This window comes from Lotus japonicus, chromosome 1 (genome assembly GCF_012489685.1).
Source record: "Lotus japonicus ecotype B-129 chromosome 1, LjGifu_v1.2".
Lineage (NCBI taxonomy): Eukaryota > Viridiplantae > Streptophyta > Magnoliopsida > Fabales > Fabaceae > Lotus > Lotus japonicus.
In genome coordinates this window covers 114,833,143-114,854,968 of record NC_080041.1, presented here as the reverse complement: position 1 = coordinate 114,854,968, position 21,826 = coordinate 114,833,143, and the positions used below count along the sequence as shown (strand labels likewise).

Below are 21,826 nucleotides of genomic sequence, written 5' to 3'. Positions count from 1 at the left end.
CCAAAACTCAGGATTTTAAATCACTCCAAAGTGTGACTTAGGGGATCTCTAAATTCTTAAAGACTAGAACAGTGCCCTTGTCAAGGTGAGATACACTAATTTGGTATAGTGTTGCATGTGAATTTGGGTTTGTTAATTTGTTGTCCTTACCTCTCCTAAATAGTAGTCCTATGTGTGCCCGTGACTGAATTGGACCAAAAGGACTCTAAATGTTGGGGACGTATTCAATGTTATCATCAATCAAAGTGACATTATTGGAGTTACCATCCTATTACTTTTTTCTTCTTTATAAACTCTAAGGGTGAAAAAGTTGTAGTGAGAAGCACACGTGATAGTATGGTCATTTGTATTACTAGAAACTTATAAATCAAGTGTCTATTCTCCAGACCAACCATTTTGTTTCCTCTTGTAGGTGGCGATCCTATGATCAGAATAGAAGTTAATGGGCTTTCTTATGGGCCACCCAATGGCGGGTCCTTCATCAACCAACACTTTTTTTTTCTTTTACATTTTATATATGTCCCAACCTCTTATTATGAGATGATCAAGAAAAATGAGAGTTTTTTATCATGTTCAATTATTTTTTATGGGTAAAATGATGAGGAGGAAGAAGATGATGGAGAGGGAGGAATTTAGCATACACATGTAGAAGCTTGTGTAAGGTTACACAAGTGCCTTTTGACCTACAATAGTAGGTTTTCCAGGTTTTTTAAAAAAAAATCAAAAAACAAATTTTCTAATTATAATATTTATCCTTAACCCTCTTTCTTATTAACCTTATGACATTCATCTTCATCATCCATCTTCTTCGTTCCCCGGACTTTAAAAACTCACAAGAGTGCACATAATAATTAATAATTTTAAGAAACTTCAATAATAGGAAAAAAAAAATCAAACACTGGGAGAAGATAAGATCAACGTGATTTAACATTTCAGATCCAAATTATATGTTTAGAAGACAAGAATCAACATATGCCCATTCATGATTTTGATTTCAATTTACAACCGAGAATTTCTTCATCATCACCATCAATCTTCCATTCTCTTCCAACCCATTCTTCAGTTTTACCATCTTCAACTTTCATCAATGCTTTTTGTAACACCCCGATTTTCGGGTGTCACTTTAGTAACTCAAAAATAAAATAAAGCGGAATAAAAAAACGTGAATATTTTTTTTTCGTTTTGTTTAAATAAAATGACTTGTCGAAATAAAGGCTCAACTCAATCGCGATTAACAGCGACTAATATACAATATAAATACAGCCCTTGCTGCAACTAAAAACATCGTCACGAGTGTCCTCAAGTGACAGAAAGTAACATCAAGTAACTAAAAGTATTGCCCAACGGCAAACAAGTGCGACCCATAGATAGAGTCATAAGTTTTATAAATACAGTCCTCCAAGAAAGTAAGTTAGCCCATAACGGCTTCCAAAATACCTCCTACGTCCGACAAACTCCTTGTGATCCTCATGGAAGGGAACCACACAAAAAGCTAATAGTCGGGGACCTACCCTGCCCCAAATTAAGAAATGAAAATCAGAGCTATGACACTAACACCCAACCTTAGTAGGCTCTAAACACCCATACCCTATACTTCAATCATCGACCCTCATATGGTCATGCATTCAGTCCGGGTCATCGCCGAAAGCTTCAGTAAAAGTCATTACGCTCCTGGTCCTCCTCGAGGGACGAATCATCACGAATCGACTGACGGACGCCTGGCAGCAGGCCGACCGCCCAAACACAAACATGCAACCAAAGCCAAGGCGCTAGGGTCAACTCACGGAATACAATAGATATACAAACAACATGTGATAAAGGGGGTATATACTTATATAGGTTCTCAGTTGCCTATCTTAAGGTATATACTTAACATGTCATCAACATTAAATCATCAAGATATATAACGATGTTTATCAACATCAAATCACAAATAACAATTGGATCTTCAACACATCAACAAATATAGTTAGGTGCATGGCATGCCAATGCAATGTCATGCTCAAAAGATGATCCCAACAATTAGGCATGTCAAGTCGATCCAACCCATCGGGTTGAACATACGGACTCGCACATGCAACAAATGACAACGCCAAGTCGGTTCACTCAAAAGAGCCAAACATATGGACGTTGCGCGTGTCCAATGACTATCGCCGAATCGATCCAATCCATCGGATTGAACATACGGATCCGCGCGAGTCGAAAGGTTATCGCTGAATCGATCCAATCCCTCGGATTGAACATACGGATTCACGCGAGGTAAAATGGCAATCGCTGAATCGATCCAATCCATCGGATTGAACATACGGACTCACGCGTGCCTGAGTGACTACCGCCGAATCGATCCAACCCATCAGATTGAATATATGGATCCGCGCGTGTCAACAATTATTGCCGAATCGGCCCAACCCGTCGGGTTTGGACATACGGATTCGCGCCGCAATGTCGAAGATACACTCTTGGTGTTCTTCGTGAAGGCCTAGTCTTTTGACCGTCCCAAACCCCAAACGTATGCATAATGCAATATGGTTAACCAAACATCGAATCGTCCTCACATGTACGAGTTTAACCACAAATCTCAATTTAAAAGGACCCGAAGGTCAAAGTCGTCTTTGCGACTAGGCTGTGAAAAGCCGGAGTACATATTGCACTCAGTGACATTTCCATGGTCACTATGGTTCATCCCCGTGACGACCATCAAATCATCTCAAGTTCAAGGCTTTTCGACTATTTCCCGTTTTTCACAATCATTTCCAACTCTTAAATTTTCCTAAAGGTCTCGTTAATTAATCAAAGCATTTCAAGTTGAGTTGATCAAGTTATGAGGTTTATTATCGAAATCCAAGTTCCATATTCCAACTATTCAAAGTTTCCCAAATTTCCCAAATATAATCCCCGGGAAAAGTCTAAGTATTTCAAAGAGGGCTAGATCTCAGACCTCAGGTCAGGACCTGCCTAGGGTTATTCTTTCAACCCGAATGATCAAAGAAAATCAATTCAAATGTCCTACACTCCGCAATTGCGTCAAAGCGCACGATTCGACAACAATATCAATATCTCAAGCTATAAGAAGCAATACAACAATAATTCTGTGCGTAAATCATAAGACAGAAACCAGTAAACGGCCGAAACCTCTCAGAAAACGGAGACACACGTCTCATATAAGTTCACTCGGCCGAAGCCTCCAGAAAACATTTTCCAGTTCAAAGCGATAATCAACATTCAATGCAATCTTCAATATCAAGCAATATTCAAGTCGAAGTTATCGAAGCCTACAATACAAATAGCTGGTAAGTAAGTTGTCATAACCTCGAGTTGTTCTAGTCTCGCAGTGCAGGTCTCGCTCACGAGCTTGCTCAGTCAAGCCCAAGGTTTCCACAAACGAACCTTAGAGCAAACAAAGCAAAAATCAATCAAATTAAGTCGATATAATCGAAACAATACTAACTAAAGTTAGACAAAGCTCAAGAAGCTTCAGAGTACAACATCTAGGCACGTATGAAAGGGCTTTCCCCGAATGGATGAGTTTAGACTCGATTCAAGTTTTGTACAAAAACACTTTATTCGCTAAAATGTGCATAACTCGAGCTACAGAACTCGGAATGACACGAAACCAACGCCAAAATTTTGACAACGGAGAGACCTACGCTATAACTCAGGTCATTCAGACCCAAAAATTATTTTTGGACACGGTATCATGGCATATAAGTTTCGGCCACTATCAAAATAGGGCTTCCCGAACTTTTTCTTCGATCTAATTTAATTCCTAGGTATTCTTAGGCGATATCTAGGCCAGGGAAACTCTCAGAAAAATTATCGGGTCGAAAATTGTCACAGGGGTATTTTGGTCAATATTTTTAGCTCGGAATTTCAAAATTGGAATTTCGAAAAACAAATTAGATAGAAATGTCACTAACGACGTTTATGACAACTAATCCTACTGACACTAAGCTAAGTCGAGAGTTTTAAACCGAAAGAACGAAGCTTTGGCCAAAAATGGGTATTTCGAGTAGAATTGAAACTCGGCGGCAATTCGACGAGATTCAGCAGAAAACAACTGGATATTCATGCTCTGGGGCATGTAAGCAATAAGTTTAGACAATGAAATCAAGTTATTTGGACAATTTTACAAAAAGCTCAAAACTTTGAGCACAGAAAGACATAGAGAAAAGCGACAGAATTGACAATCAGAAGTAAGGAATAACATCTATACCTCGAGATTTACGCGTAGCAACGAACGGTGCAGCGATCAAGCAGGAAACGGCGAAAATCTTTTCTCCTCCCTCTTCCTCCAAGCTCGCGGGTTCAAGGGTGAAAATGGGTTTGGTTTTTGAAAATTTTTCATTTTCTTGCTATTTATAGGTTTTGGAAAATGCGGAAAAATGAAAATTTCGCGATTCCGATTTTTCTTGCGCGTTCCTTCGTGAATTCTAAGATAGGTTCTGGCGACAAAATTCCAGAACTCAAAACAGGTTTCTTGGAATTAAATCAAACGATCCAAAGTCGGTGTAAATCGATTTTACCCGAAAAGTTACTTTTTGCAGTTGACGTCGGATGAGAAAACTTCGTTCTGAAGAAAGATTAGAAACATCGAGAGAAATAGGTGCTCGCGTGTGAAATCTTCGTTTGAAGCTCCGAATAGAAAAAGTCTTCATCGTCCGTTGATTTTAGGTTTCTTGAACTATCAGTGATTTAGTTTCGGCAAACTTCCGAGTATTGGAATTTGACGTTTGTACAACCCAGGGTTTCGTGTCGAAAAGCTTGTCATGAAAATGAATAAGAGAAATTCTTATATTCCTCTTGAAGGTTTTTGGAATTTATTCCTATAGTGTTCCAAGGGTTAAATTAATCGATTCCTAAGGTTCTTGTCCTATGTATAAGCGAATGATTCTTGCGTCACAAGTTACATCGATTCTAATATTATCCTTAACCTTTTCCTGAACTATCACCTTCATAATTTATTCCATCTAATGAACACTTGTTCAGTTTTTTCTTCCTTCACGTTACATCGAAACCTAATCGTGAATATGAATTTAATTAATTTATTCTGAGCTTAAAAACTTGGGTCTCACACTTTTCATCTTCAAGCAACACCCACCCGGGTTCAACCCCAAACCCATAAATCATACAAATCATGAAAGGAAGAAGAAGAAAGGAAGGTGGGCCAGATCGTCATCGCTCTGCTCCATTGCTCCACTTTCTCTTTATCTAAAAATCTGTGGGTTCCTCCATGAGCACCGGGGCACCATTTGGGTGATGGGTTTGGTGAACTAAGCCTGAAATACCAGATCGGAACCCAGAAACCCCAGATCGGAACACAACCGACATCGGCCTCCATACCCAACCACACTGAGCCATCAATTACCCAACAAACAAGCACGAACCCAGGAACCTAACTTAAAAATCCCCACCCAGAACAGAGCCAAGAAGAAGACAGGGAGATAAAAGGGAGGGGATTTCTTCGCACCAGACCCTCAGCCACCGCGCCACGACCAGAACCCCCCACCGCGCCTCCTCACTGTTGTGTCTTGTGCCACCGCGGCAATAACCATGTGCGGCCAGCGTCGTGAAGAAGAGAATGATGGTGGAGATGGAAAGATGATGACGGTGGTTGTGTGGCGGCCGCGCGGGTAGGAGAGAGGGTGAGAGTGGTGGCCGGCGGCTATGGATGGAAGGGATCTGGGTATTAGGGTTTTTGGGAGAGGATGGAGACTGGAGAGAGCTTAGGATTAACCTAAACCATCATTAAAAAATTTACTAATAATTAAGTATTTAATTATATTTTTTAAATAAAATTGAAAAACTTGCTATTATTGGTAAAAATGTGATTGTGCAACTTTACACAATTTTTTACTTGTGCAGGTTAAATTTTTCCGATGGAGAGATTGAAACTTTTCTGATTGGTGAATTTTGGCCAGGGACTAAATTGAAGTTTTTAAGTTTTCCAAAAAATTTCCTCAATATTTAAATCCACGTGGAAAGTCCATAGGGGCACATAATGAGCCAAATCACCTTGGCCGTTATCGTTCACTAACGGGATCCAACCAAGAGACTAACGTGATTGACGTTTTGCAACTTCAGGGACCACAAACGACATTTCAATAAAATATAGACTAAAATATCTGACGCTTGTAACTTTAGGGACGAAAATGACCCTTCACCCTGATTTGCAAATTAAACAAAGTCAACTATAAACTTAAACAAGCTTCAGATAATGGTACCATAAATTTCATCAAGTCCTCTACCTGCCAAAGGACTCTAAGCCACCCACCACCTCCGCTGAAATGCTTCCTCACCTGTCTGATTCGAAGCCGCTCTAACCCTTGCCTTAAGTCAAAGAAGCAAAAATTTCCCGCAACTAGTCTCTTTAAATTTTTGATAGTTAATATTAAATAATAAGTGCCCGTTTGGTATGTTGTATAGTTTAAGGTCTGATAGTATAAGATCTAATAAAAATTTAATACTATATAGTGTTTAGTCATACAAGGTATAATTCATCATTTAGTTTAAAGTAATAATAATATATCTTTCATGACATATTGAATAATGATATACACTATAAAAATGAGAATGAAGTTAGTGGATGGTAAAGAAGCGATGGCGACCAAGCGTCTGCAATAATGGCGGCAGCGATGGTGGCAGTGATGGAGGGTGGTGACAGCAGAGGTGGTAGTGGTGACACTGAATGGTTGTTAAGGTGGTGGTGGCGGTAATAGCGGAAACGACTATGGTGGCAGTGGTGGAGGGTGATGGTGGAGGCGAGGGCGATAACGACAACGATAGTGGTGGCAGTGGTTGAGGGTGGTAATGGAGGTCGCGGTGGTGGGGGTGGAGGGTGAAGGCGGTGGTGGTGAAGAGTGGTGGAGGATGGTGGTGGTGACAGTGGATTAAATATTTTCATATAACTTTATACATCACACTCCTATCATGTCTTATCCATCATCTATAAGGGGAATTAAATAATCCATCCTTTTAATGTATAAGAGGGGATTGATGTATAAGCTTATACAATACAATGTTAGCACCAAACTATAGATAAGTCTATAATGTATTGTATAAGCTTATACTATCATACAACTTGCCAAATGAGCCCTAAGATTCATTGGGATTGGATCCCCTCATATGAAGATCTAAGCCTTTAATTATATTTTAATGAAATTTGGGTTATTAATGAATAGATGGAGAGAGAGAGGGGAATTAAAATTGTGCGAGAAATAATAATATAATACTGACTATCATATTTCATTAAAAAAGTAATTAAAAGTTCAGATCTTTCACATGACATGTGAGATTAACACATGTCATTTGATCTTTAAAGATTTTATCAAGTACTTTTAAATAATTATAGAAATAATTTAAATCTCTAAAATTTATTATTTAAATATTGATAATTATGAAAAATTAATATTGATACTTAACATTGAAATTATCATCTTTTTGAAATTGAAATTATTATCTTAAATGATGATCAATGTTGTTATTAATACTTCTAACTTTGTAAAACACGAATAATGAAAGGGTTTAACAACTTCAATCCAATTGTTTTCTCAAAGAGACAAAGGGAAATACTAACTCCTTTGTAAACCAACCATAGTGAAAGAGGGAGACACAAACCCTTGTTTGCTTTGAGAATAGAGAACCTTTGACATTCAATTTTCCAAAACACAACACCATCATCCATCATCAATGGAGGCCCTGTCTAGTCTTCACCACAGTCACCAACCTCAATGCTCCTCCATCCACTACCATTCTCCTTCTCCTTCCATCTCTCCTTCTCTTTTCCTCTCACAACCTTCATCACCTTCACCTTCCATTAGAGCTTCATCATCATCACTATCATCATCATCATCATCATCACCTCCTTCTGATTCTCCTGTGCAAAATCTCCAATACCCAGAACCCAAAACTCCACAAATTTTCAACCCTCTTCCCAAACTTCCCTCCTTTGACCCTCCTATCCAATACCCAGAAGCCAAATCTTCTCATATTTTCAACACTCTTCGTAAACTTCCCTCCTTTGCAACCATAACTGCTGCATCAGCGTTTCTCATTCTGGGGTTTTGTCAAAAGGGTTTTACCAGCAAGGCGTTACCATCATCACTGTCCTCTGTGGTTTCCATTCAGGAAGAATTACTGGATGAGAAGACTGACATTGGAGATTTTCTTGGAAGTAAACCAGATCATGGTCATTCTGTTCTGCTCTTGAAGCTCAAAGAGAGAGTCCCTGTTGTGCACAGTTTTGATAAAATGAAATCTGATGATGAAGAAGCTTGGCAAGTGTTGAAAGCACAAGTTTTTAGCTGCAGTGAGAAGTTGGAGCTTGTGAAGGTTGGATTTGAAGAGATATTGGAGAATGACCAGGATTGTCACAGGGCTCATCATGATTGTATATTTGAGTATCTGGAAATGGTTGATAAATGTACCAACTTGTTGAAGGGTATTAAGGTTGCAATAAGTAGATGTGAGAGGCAGAATGCAGATATAAGGAGTTACCTTAGATTCTTCAGTAAGGTTCTTGCTCGTATAAGGGTCTTCGAGAGAGACATGGTTGGTGCTTTGAAGTATTATAAGGAGCTTGTGCAGGAGTAAGGGAAGTTTGTCCAAAGGAATAATGCTCTTTAGTTCGTGTCTGCTGATTAAAACGAATGCTTAACCTGTTGATCAACAAGAAGGTATTTGAGGCTTCTATTCAATTTTCGGTTCATGGTTTACTATGACTTTTGTATTATCTTATAATCATGAAATATCTGTTTATTAGGATGAGAAACTCTACTGAGTAGACATATTCTGGCTGAAGGATTGGGCTGAGTCCTAAGTTCATGTATATATAATTAGGAATTGAACACTAATAAATTTTCCTAGAGATTTTAATTATGTTTCTTGATTACACACCGTTTACTGTTACATGCCCTTTGGGCCTAGTGGGGTGAGATATTTTTCATGCATATATATTTTAGAATTGAGCAATCACAAAGATGATTGGTTTTTCCAATTTTTATTTACATTGATTTTTCTGCTTATGTAACTGGTTGGATATTACACGTTTTGAAATATTGGTATGCTTTTTCTGATTTTAAGAAATGTGGGAAGCAAATTATATGTTGCAGATTTTCCCTGTGTGCTTTTTGATGATTGCTGTATTGTTCGTATACAAATAAATTTTAGTATTTTACCATGATTAATTGATGAATAAATTTTCTTCCCTAGTTGGGATATTGATATCAGTTTTGTGCAAAATATCTGCAATAGCTACTGAAGGTAAAACTATGCATTTTTGTAGTTTTGAAACAATAATAATGAGCCTAAGTCAGGAAATCTCAAGCCAGAATTTACTTCTGTGAAGGAGAATGTGCCTTTTTAAGATTTCGAATATGTACTTGCAGCATGCCCCTAATGATCCGTACCTTGTCCCTTAGATTGTTGTTCAACAAAGTTTCAGGATACAATATCAGTTTGCAGTTGGCAATGTTTCTTTCTCTACCTTGGCCATAGCTGGCATTGATCAATCACAGTTAATTGTGCTCCAGTTTACATGAGTGCAGGGCTGTTAGAGATTTTAGATATTATTTTTGGGATGGCTGGATAGGTGTTTTTCTGACATGATAGGAACTATTATTAGTGGCTTACTTTTGCGGCTTTGCTACAATAAAGCATGATATATATTTTTTGTTTCCTTAGCTGAATTTAAGTTTGTCATATGTTTATCCATGTACATAACATATTATGCAAATATAGTCTGTAGTAAAAAAGAGGTGTTCCTAGCCTTTGTTTTAGTCTCGAAATAAGTTAAAGAGATCCCTTGTTTAGTAGTAATTATAATAATAGTAACTCTTCAAAGGTTCCTTTCTACTTGATTGAGTTATTTCTTAGAGGAAAAGTAAATACTTCTGTAAGGTTGTTAATGTATAGTAGTTAGTTTGTATAAAGTGATAAGGTAGTTTGGGCTTAATGCCAAGTTCTAAGATGTATATATATGTTGGTCTCTTGTCAAGAAACAACAATGAATTTATTTAAGTCCTTTGAACTTTCTTTCTACATGGTATCTAGAGCTCGAATTTAGGTATTTTGGCTCTTTTTCTGGCGACCCCCTTTTTTTACTGGCGACCTTTCTGACGACCTTTTCAGACCAGTGTCCGTTTCTGTCACCTTCGGTGTTGTTCAGTTCGCCTTGCTGTCACCATTCCAGCGCCGCTAGAATAACCACCGCCAATCTCCGGAAAACAGCCTGCCAGTTTCTCTTCTTTTTGCTAGATCCCAATCTCTTCGGTGAGAGTTACTTTCACCGCTACCACCATTGGGGTTGCCTCTTTCCGGCAATCCAGATCTGCCACCTCCCGTCACTGCCAACCTCTGCTGGCCACCATTGTCGCCACCACCAATTTATTTCTTCTTGGTTGTTTTTATGCCAGGATTCCACTTTTGTGGTCCATTTTCCTTTCTTTCCTTCTGTTTTCAGGTTTGTGGCCATCTAGCATCTCTTTCCTCTTCTCATGGCCAATACAGGAAAGTCAGAGCCTTTTTCTACGACTTTCATTTCCAACGATAGCTATTGCAACAGAATAAATGGTGGGTTCCTCCAACTATCTCTTATGGTCCAAAGCTGTTGAGAAGTGGTGCATTGGACAAGACTTAAAAAGATCATCTCATATCTAAGCTTGGGGATGTCAAGATTGATAAGGAAATTTGGTAGAAGAATGATGCACTACTGTGTACTATGTTGTGTTAGTTTATAGGTGTAGATTCTTCTTTTCATAATATCTATACTGGTTTTGATACTTGTTGTGAGTGATGGTCCTAGGCTAAGGCTCTTTACACCAATGGTATCAGTGCTGTATTCTGTTGTTGATGAGCTAATTAATATTTTCCAACATAGCATGGAAGTTCCTCATTTTGTGGGGCATGTTTCTTCTCTTAAGCCTTAATTTAATACTCTCTTACCTTAGGAAGGAGCTCTCTTTGAAGAATAGAACTAGACTCTTCAATAAGTATGTCAGTTTTGTTTTCATCACCAAACCTCATCTTCTTTGAAAAAAAGTCCTTCATGAACTTGACATAGTTAGGTATTTTTCACTCCAATGCTTCCGAGAATAAAATGTTGTTTTACAGCTTCTTGAACATCTCCATGAACTTAGAGAATTGCTTCTCCATATTCTTTTTCAACAACACATTTGGAAAGGGTACCTTTGCATATTTCTCAAGAGATATTAGTTTTCTTTTCTTCTCTCTGTATTTTAATTCTTTCTTTTTCTCATATTTACTCTTATTCTTTTCATCAATTTTTTTTTTCACTCTAATTTTTTACTTGTTCATCATCTTTTGACCTTTCTAAAAAATTCCTTTTTCTGTCCTCCTTCATCTACAACCCTCTTTCTTTGTGGCTCCTCGATCTTTTTACCCCTCCTCAATTCTACTGCCTTACAATATTCCCTGGAATAGGTAACTGAGTCACTTGGAAATGAACCTTGAGGTCTCTTCTGCTTGATGGTCCTTGATTAGATTTCCCTTGACCTCTTCAAGAGAAATTGGGATGATTCTACTCGATTACCTTAGCTATCATTTTCATTCCTCTGCATTGGACATTTTCATGTGGTCAATTGCAAAAGTCACATTTCAATGTAGGAGGAGTTTCCACGGCTTTTATTTCTTACCAATTTTTGTATCCTTAGCTGGTTCTTCAGTTTTTTGTGAAAATACATTTTCGATTACTTTTAGCAATTGGCATATTTTTTCGTTGTCATTGCCAAATAATTTCGGTTTTTTTCTAGAATTTTTTACCAAATGTTATACCAATAATCGTACTCAAACAAAAGATGAATAAGGCGCTTCTTTGTCTTTATTATTGTTCTAAATTAGTTGCGTACATGGAGAGTGTTTAACAGTTTCTAGGAAATGACTTGCGTAGAAGCTTCTCTTCTCTTGTTAATGCTTCAATTCAAGAGTGGACCCTCATGGAAGGCACTTTCAATTTTCAAATATAAAATACTTTTTTTTTTAAAATGTTCAAATATAAAATACTTACTATTAAAAAAAAACTTACTCCGTTTTTTTTATTTATAAATCACTTTTATCTAATTCTATTTATTAAAAAAATAGTTAATAACAGCAAGTTTCTCTTTCTTATGAATTTGTGTCTCAAATTAAAACTTTTCAAAACTGACTATGTCTTTCATTTTTAAATACGAGGGTAATTTTTGGAAAAAAATTAAATAACTCTTTGATTTTATAAAGTAATTTATATTTATTATTCTTTTAAAAAAATTACTTATATAAACAGAAATAGAGAAAGTATGATTAACAAAATCGTAGTGGAACAATAATTAATTTGAGATTGGATTATGATAAAACTTTGCATTTATTTACTTTTTTTAAAACATTCATAAACTTTACTGTAAATTTATATATATTTATTATATGTGGACAAAAAAGAAAATATAGTTTTACAAAAGAGAAATTTTATACAAAATAATCACCCAAAATCCTATATGTTCCCTCAAAATTCTCCACATAGGCTAAGGCACTGAAGCACTTACCTTAGGGTTTAAAATTCGTAATAAGTGAAGATACTCTAGTTGTTAGGCCAAAGCTCTCTTATTAAGCCACATTTTGTCCCTGGAGTTGCTAGCGATGAGCTTAATGGATTTTAAGTGTGACCAATTCCTTGAGCCGGGTTTGAGGTCAGCAAACTCGGAGGGTCAAAACCCCTATGTCATATATGCGTTGAGTGTACTAGACTTGAAGTATGACCCACCCCTTAAGCCGGGTTTGGGGTCACCGAGCTCGGAGGGTACACTATAGAATATAGTTATTTTTCACTTGTTTATCTTAAAGCATTTTTCTTTCCAACACAGTTAGTTGATAGTTGAGTTCTTTTTAGTTGAAGATTCGACCATTGAATAGTGTATTTGGAGAAAAATTTGTTGCGAGAGGACTACCCACTAAATATACTCTCTAAACCTTAAAAGGATTAATTTCATGACTGTTGGATGTTGATAAAAAAAACATTTTTGTTGTGTTTGCATTATTTAATGGTAGTCTTTGTTTCCAATCTTCAAAATGTGTTTTTCTTCTAAATGTGCTTTTAACATGTTATGAAAAAATGATCACCAACAATCACCTTCAGAAATTAAATCACAAACAACAGGGTATTTGACCATTGTCTAGTGGTAAATAAGCTAAATTTCCTTAAAGATGAACATACAAATTAGAACCTGAGAAAAGTCTTATATTGTAAAGGACCACAATTAAAAAAAAATCATATAAATTAAGATAGATGTTGGCCAAATTCTTAAAAATCTCCATGCATATATATTGGCTAGATATTGATTTGACTGAAGAAAATGTGTGTGGCTCTTGGTGTCCTTTGAGAATTGAGATGTGTCCAAACTTTCAACTTCCAAATTTGTACGCAATTTGTGTCTGTTTTACCGGGTTCTTCCAATTCCAATAGCCTCGGATCAAAAAAGCAAAATTTACCTGGTGGTGCTTATATTCTCTCGTACCGGGTTCTTCCAATTCCAATATTATATATGTTGGAACCTCTCTCTCTCCAATATCCCTGTATCTTCTGCACCACCTAACAAATAGCAATACCCAAACCCAAGTCACTTCCCTGTGACTTCCTCGCACAACACAAGCTCCTGAAAACTCTTAACCTTTTCCAAAACCTTTGGCTTTGTGTTCTTCAAAACCTCACTTTACCATCATTTTGGATCTCATGGGAAGGTACGTAAATTAAGGTTTCTTTGAAAAACCATGTCAAACATACCAACATCACTCTCTGAGATTTGCCTCACGCAGTTTCGCCTAGCCATGTCCACAGCAGACCCATGGCCCTTCTCTTAAACCCCACCACATGCTAGCTAACCCAAAAAAGACCACTTAAATTTTGTAGTGTTTCCTCACTCTGACAATGGTGAAGATTCACGGATTCAAGTTCGGAAAGCGGGTCTCTAGATGGATCGGATGGAAGATCCGAACCCGTACCCGACCCGGATATCATCGCCTTGGTGGTGGTGGTCCTTCTCCTTCTAAATCATTGGCCATCACTAAGCTCCTCAAGTGGGGTCGAAAGCTAACAGCATGTGCCACGTCCTTGCTCACGGTGAGACACCACGGGTCGGGTTATGCCCAGTTAGGATCCAACCTGGATCCGAAGGTACCAAAAGGGCACTTGGCCGTGTACGTGGGGGAGGAGGATGGGGAGTTACACCGGGTTCTGGTGCCGGTGATATACTTCAACCACCCTCTGTTTGGGGAGTTGCTGAAGGAGGCGGAGGACGAGTTTGGGTTCCACCACCACGGAGGGATCACCATCCCTTGCCGGGTCACCGAGTTTGAACGGGTCAAGACCCGGATTGCAGCTGGATCCGGAATTAATACTCGTTTAGGATTGGCGTGGACACGCTGAGGTGATTTTTTTGTTTGATTTCCCAATATAAGTGGGAAACCAAGTTTTTTTTTTGGAGTAAACAATCAAATTCATCCTCAGTATATGTAATGAAATAGTCAAATTAATCCTTAAATTTAGCATAATAGTATTTTAACCTTGAACTATGTTCATCCTATATAGTTTTGTATATTTAGTTGTATGTATCCTTCATATTAGTTCACATCTAGATACTACGATGACAATTGCGAGGTGTGGTCTGATGGCTAGCTCCTGATCCATTAACCATCAAATTAAGGTTTGATCCTTACTTATAAGAATGAATCACATTTTATGGTCAGTTGTTCAGTGTAAGTATCCATAGAAAATGAATTAGTCACACCTATGGGCAATGATAAATACTATGAGCTCATAAAAAAAGATACTACTATGACAAAAAAAAGTTACGGCACTAATAACATTTGGAATAGCTATTAATTTAAAAAATAGTTTAAATTATGCGTATATTTGGATTTAAGTTTCGTACAGAACACCTTGTAATCTTTTTTACACCGGCATGTAATTGTATTCTGCCACATTAAAAAATAAATTATAATTTTAATTAAATAAAAAGAAATATAATTGTTTCTCATATGTTGCACATAATCATTGGTTGTTACTTGTTAGAGTATCAATATTAGACACTATATTTCTTAAAATTCATGAAAATTATTATCATTTTGGTATAGTCTATATCGCAATAAGGTGAGTTTATGTATGGTGATAATGATAGTCTCAATAGTATACTTAAAATAATAATGACGATAATGATATTGAACTATAATCTATACAATTTGACTTTTTTTTTCTTTTTTTTTGTTTTCTAATTTATTTGCTACTAATTTTTTTAGGATTTAACATAAACTGACTGTTTCAAAAGTTGTATACAATTATACACATGCATCAAGTCAAATTTCTCCATTTTTAATAATGACATGAAAAATCAATAAATTTTAATTGAGTGATTGTGTATATTTTTTGCACAGTCGGTGCATACTAATTAAAATTATATATTTATTTTTTTAAAACACATATTTATGAAACTTTCAGCATTAAATAACCATGGACAAATGAAAAATAATTTTTTTTTTATTCTTTAAGGTATACCTACAACTGTCAACCATGCCACTAATTTCTTTGAGACTTATAGAGCAGTCAACAATTACAAATTAAAAGGGGGTGTCAAATGAGAATTAATTTGTAGTCTGAATAGTCATTGTTGAGTTACTTTTATGATACAATTTATGTACTTATCCTACTGAATCAATACGAAATTAAAGTCTTTATATAGAGACGTATATCATCCACTTTTTTAAAATATGAATAAAACATCTCATAATATTTTTATCATACCTTATATTACCTTATTTTATCACTCGGTCGCCCTAAGATGATATCCCATGATAGACATGGATATGAGCATGATCGAGTACTTGTCAGAAGATGCAATTATAATATGATTCTAAGATCATGTACAATGGTGGTTGCTTATATAAGTTACTTAATATTATTTCGGCTGATCCAAAACGTTACATAACATTTAAGCAATCCATAAGCACCTCATGCAATTTTTACTTAAATATTGGTAGTTTTTCATTTTTCATAAGCAAACCCATATTTTTTTTTTTTGTATTTTTTCCTTTCACTTAATATATATTGTAGCTAAAGAGAATGAATTGTTAATGTAAGAGAGGAAAAAATATTATTTTAATAATAAGATATGGTTGGTTACTTTTAAACTATTTGGAATGCTATCTACATTAACTTGCTTCATGAGTTAAAAAAATAAGGTATGGTTTTTTTTTTGAACTCAAAAAAATAAGGTATGGTTGCTTAATAATAAGATATAGTACTTATACTGTGTATGCTCTAAGACATCTCGGATGACATTACAAATTACAAATAAATAAAGGAAAGACGTGTCCTTTAAAATGAGTTGCTATAAACTGTGATGAAGTAAATATGTAGGGATTAGTGACTGCATTACTTTTTTGGGTTTATAGATAAACTCATCATTTGATTTTTTATCTAAAATATAATGATTCTAAAACCAGGGAGCTAAATATGAATTCGGATGGTGGAACCCATCAGAAGAGCTCCTTTCTTATCTTCTTCATATAAATCAATCACCTAGCAAAAGTTGCGTGGAAAATAAAAGTTGCCAATTCAGTTAGACTTCATTATCTCAAAGAATTTAGGTAATAAATTTGGTACAGGAGTTTTTCTTGGTATTTTCCCTCAGGATAAAAAATTTTCCCTCTGCCCTTAATGCATCAAAGAAATGGGCATAAAGAAATACATGCCGGCAACGTTTTCTCACCAGAGGTGTCTTTGTCACCAAAGATAATGAAGGTGGTGGAGAATCTTTAATTTGTAATCATATATTATATTCGATACAAAAGCAAAACGGTTCATGAAAAAAAGAAAGGAAAGGGTCACCACCTCCACTAGGTGCAAAGGGCCCAGGACGTTTCGATAATGTCAAGGATCAGTTCCATGAAGGAGGTGCAAAGGGACCACGTGGTGACCAAGTTCATGAACAGAATAATCAAATATCTAACCCAAACGTTCCTATTCATGGGTTTGTGATTTTGACACGAGGATGACCACATATGATGTAACAAAACCAAAGTTTCTGTGATTTTTATCCTCAACTATTTCAAACCATTTAAACTACAAAAATTAATGTTGAACATACGCAGTGCGACACCCATTCAACACATTGGGGCAGACAACAAGAATCAACGAAAGTTAAAAATAAGGGTTGTCTAAATGACCCATGATAAAATTTGGGTTAAATAATTCATCATCCAATCACATTGAAGATAAGTGAGGTGAAATTTCTATATTTTATTTATTAATTTATTTCTAACTCATTTATCTCTAATGTAATTGGATGATGAATTATTTAACCCAAATTTTATCATGGGTCATTTAGACAACCCCTAAAAATAATAAAACAAATGTGATTATGATAATAGTATGAAATTGTCAAAGAATAATGTTGTACCATTCTTTTCCACATCCACCTTTATATCCACATATATATATGATGTTTAATTTGTACATACTTTTTGGTGGTTTTGAACTGTCAAAATTAATCATGTTTTTTTAGTTATGATTCATTTACATTTTCAATTCATTTTTACCTTTATTTTTATCTATATCTCTTCTCTTTCACCCATATCATCTCTCATTCTCTTTTGTTAATTCTTATCTTTCTCTTCTCTTAACTCTATTTTCATTTTTTAAGTTATGAGAGTGGAACTTAATGTGTCAAATGAGTGTTGCAAAAGCACATGTTTAATGAACGCGGCCCTTTAAATTATGTTTTTTTTATACCCTTTAAATTATGTACTTATTGGAAATTAAAAAGTCTATATTTTGTGAACGGATTCCCAAATATGTCACTAATTTATCTTCTATCAATTTTATTTCTTGCTAGTTGCTACGATATTTCTTAGATCAGATTTTGAAAACTCAAAGCTTCAACATGTTACATAATAAACAGGTCAAGCAAGCAAGTTGCTAAGGAACAATATTAAACTAGACTCAAGCCCGCGATCACGCGGCGAAATAAACAGTTTTTATAATTTTGCTAGATTAAAAAAGTGGTATATTAATTATAGAAAATTTAGAATAATTAACATTACTTTCATTTGGTGGCAAACAATTTTGTAGCATCATACTTTATTTTGTAGCCAAAATCATCAATCATTATCATTGTGTATATAAAAGTACACATCCGTGATTGCTCTAAAGTCTAAACCATAGAAATATTATTATGCAATCCATAGATCCTTTGTTCATCGCATATGTAGCAATCAAAATTTAATTAAATAAAAATCTGCATCATCCTAACTTGTACTTGAGGACATACCTCCCCAAAACATAATCTGGCACCCATATTGGAATAGCTGCCCCGTTTGTTGGATTATTGGTGTAAGGTGTAACATTAAGTAAACTAGCAGAAAAGGAGGCCAATATCCAGCCAAGGAAGAAGCCAGCTACAGCCAAGAAAACCACCCCAAAGAATTAACACATTAGGTTGTTAAGGAAAAAGGAAAATCTTACAGATCGCTTCATTCATGGAACTTTAGAGTAGCTCTTCTGAAAGCTAAGTGAGATTTTGGGTTTATAAATTTTATGTGCTTTGTTAGAGATACTTGAATATGTTTTCGACTAATATTACCTGCATATCATATAGTAGTACTTTGTCTCCCATTTTGTTGTCTTTAACCTACATTCGCAGCTCTTGATTTTGTCTCGGCTCCTCATTTCACTGAATGAAAAAACAATGGGTTCAAATTGATCCCAGCTACATGAATCATCTCCAAGCCATTTTCAACCAACTCCTGTTAAAGATCTACCAAACCCCAAATCAGTTCATAAAGTTTACCACTAAGTTTAGTTAGCCAGCAAAGAAACAATGTTTTTGATTAGTTCAATGATTTTAAAAGGGTAGTTTTAGTTTAATAACTACTTAAATTCGATGTATATGTTAAGGATTAATTTAGTGGTTAACTCCTCTTTCATTGGAAGTAATTTCAGAGCAATAGAATCATAACCACTGAATTCAAACCTTATTCTAGCCAGTATACTTCATAAATTAGCATACTTCATGAGCACACCTACAACACATTGATATGGCAGGAATTTAATAAAATAATTGTTCTCAGCAGCCGAAAAATATTCAACTTGCTTAAGACTAGAAAATCTCAAATCTTAGAGCCAATGCCTTCATATACAAGGTAATTACCAGCTCTTACCCCACCAGGCACCAACTCAACATGTGAGAGGATAGGTAGAGTTGCTAGTTTGGGAGGCTAAAGGATGAGTCATGCTATAAACAACATCAACTTGGAAATTTATGCAATGAGACAAATTCAATTCAAATATGGTAAAATGTAGGAGGAGACAAAGTCAATTTTCCATGTATATATCCATGGATAAAAATTCATCAGGAAACAAAAACCATGTGAATAACATTTTTTCTCTCCTAGAAGAGCCAGTGTTGGTTTAAATTACTCTTTCTTCTCTCATTTAGACTTTTGGGTTTAACAAACTATATGTGGCAACCTCAATAAGCTATTTTTTATAAAAGATCAAAAGTTCTTTTGGCATAAAGGAGGTGTGTTTGTAAAACTGCTTCTTTATTGAGAAGAAATTGCTTTCTGATTGAAAAGAAATAAGAATTTCAACTAGGCTATAAGATGAAGACACATAATTGATTTCGGGAAATAAACAGACATAGTAGAACTTCATACCTGAAATATGAATCATGACTTAACTGTACAGTGTCTCCTAACAAATGACTTTGATTTGGCATACTTGACTAATTGTCAAAATTTGGGAAGAGAAGGGATAACTCAACATCAACATCAACATGGCTTATACAATCATGACATGGTACAATGTGACTGAATTTGCATTCTGTCATGCCACAAGGTTTTAGCACCTTAATTGTAGTGATTTTCCTCAAAGCTTTCCAATTTTGTCATGAACTTGAGCCAAAAAAAATTATCAGTTCTATATTTTCTGCAATGGTTGACCCAGGAGTGCCGATAAAACCAAGAGATGCACGACTGACTGCGTACGGATGAACATAAAGAAGCACATCTGGTAACATATGATTGGAGCAATAATTTGTACCAATTGCGTTATCCGAATTCGTAATGAACCTCTGTCCATGACCTTCTGCCATGAGCTTAATGGCTGCTTGCCTGACCAGCTCATCATCCCCTCTTAAGACCTTATAGTTATGTGCATCACTAGTTAAATCACCTAAGTAATTATCAGTCCAATTATCTCTTGGGAGATCAGCCATTACAAAAATATGAATGGGAAGAGGGCCTTTCTGCCTCAAAGATTCTAATTTTTCTGTTAACCCCTGAAATGTAGCCTTCTGATGACTCTTAAACTGCCCATCCAACAATCTCAGTTGTGCACAAAGAAATGGAGCCTTTATGGTTACATTAGCAAACTCCTTTCGGCAATCATAATTTCTGAGACAAATGGAAGAAATTTAGTCATCCCTGTCAAAGATTGAAATCCTGATGAGATTCATGAATATCAACATATAGCTCTGACCCTTTGTACCGGGCTGAGAAATGACTTCCAAATGCCATCCTCTTGACCATCAGCATGGTAAGTCCAAACTAGATCTGCAATCTTCTTTGACAGCATACATACACTTTTCAACAATTCTATGAAGCCCAGCTAGCAGAGATTTACATTGCTTTAGGCTTTCAGAAACCGAGGAATGCAGCTTTGAATCATTTAAGCAAGCCAAATCAAAGCTGATGCCACGCCATATTGAAATGAAATCCCTGAAATCTATCACTCAAACAAGAGAGGAAGAAACCAATGATGAGATGTCTGTAATTTCAGCAATGGATATATACCTGTGAGAAAGTAAATGGATGAAAATCATAAAGATGCCCAAGTCAAGTGTAGTTTCATTATAACTTGTATATTATGGAATAGAAAGAAAGGTGCTACGCCCTTTAATTTGTACTTATGAAGTTACAGTTGTCGTTACTATTGAATAAAAAGAAATTTAATCAATTACTATTTGAATAAATTTTATATATATGAGGAATTATACAGTGTAAGAATCATGGAACAGAAAAGAGCAATATGGTCAGCACCTAAATTTCAAGTTGATAATAGCATACCACTTTGCTCCAATTTATACTTGATGAGTAATGACTAATGATTGATCATCAATTAAAGACTTAAGAGAACATTTCTTTGGTTCTTTGTTTGTTTATGAAAAAACAAAATCAAATTTTAATGGACTTAATTGATCTTGTATGGATCAATTCTAGATATTGACACAAATTAAGAATTATTGCTTCCAATTTTCTTCACCAGCCATTTCCAAAAGTAAAAGAGAGAAAAGAAAAACACCATCAAATTGACAACAAGTGACAAAACATACTAACCTTCCACCCCAAATGAGCTCAATCACATGATCCCAAACCGAAATCCGAATCTCCTTTGGATCCACAACCTGAACCTTAGGACAGCTACCTAGTGCAACAGCATGGTGATCTAGAATAGGAGGGACCACCAAAGTGCTATTCAGTATCCCTGCCAGTAAAACAGCATTCTTGAACTCCGAAAGTTGATTGCTGAACTCGCTATGAGGCGCATACCACATGAATTTCTCCCCTAAGGCAAGTGCTTGCCCGGACCATCAAGGGACATGCGATGTTGAAGATTTAGACACTCCAGGGAATCAGGTTTCATGTAATGGTTAATACAAAAACATGAACAAGAGGAACATGACAAGGACAGACACAGGAATGCGTAGGATTCTGTCAAGGGTTTTTCTTTTAGATAGCATTCTTGAAGTTGTGCTGGTATTCAAATTGTTCATGGTTTTTCCCTAGTGAT

The 21,826-nt window shown here is 35.9% G+C and overlaps 2 protein-coding genes and 1 pseudogene across 2 annotated transcripts; 2 read left to right on the top strand and 1 right to left on the bottom strand.

Annotated features, from left to right (window-relative positions):
- Positions 1-7,525: 7,525 nt before the first annotated feature.
- On the top strand, positions 7,526-8,992 carry LOC130729506 (uncharacterized). Its single transcript, XM_057581277.1, has one exon. The coding sequence runs from the start codon at positions 7,687-7,689 to the stop codon at positions 8,587-8,589; it is 903 nt and encodes a 300-aa protein (XP_057437260.1). The 5' UTR covers positions 7,526-7,686; the 3' UTR covers positions 8,590-8,992.
- A 4,390-nt stretch (positions 8,993-13,382) lies between these two features.
- LOC130729507 (auxin-responsive protein SAUR36) lies at positions 13,383-14,726 on the top strand. The gene has a single exon (XM_057581278.1). It carries the CDS (start codon positions 13,910-13,912, stop codon positions 14,405-14,407), a length of 498 nt encoding a protein of 165 aa, XP_057437261.1. The 5' UTR covers positions 13,383-13,909; the 3' UTR covers positions 14,408-14,726.
- A 3,303-nt stretch (positions 14,727-18,029) lies between these two features.
- LOC130720312 (O-fucosyltransferase 30-like) lies at positions 18,030-21,620 on the bottom strand (annotated as a pseudogene).
- Positions 21,621-21,826: the final 206 nt, after the last annotated feature.

Excerpts from the sequence above, each read along its gene's own strand:
- LOC130729506 (XM_057581277.1), top strand. The coding sequence starts at position 7,687 with ATGGAGGCCCTGTCTAGTCTTCACCACAGTCACCAACCTCAATGCTCC.
- LOC130729507 (XM_057581278.1), top strand. The coding sequence starts at position 13,910 with ATGGTGAAGATTCACGGATTCAAGTTCGGAAAGCGGGTCTCTAGATGG.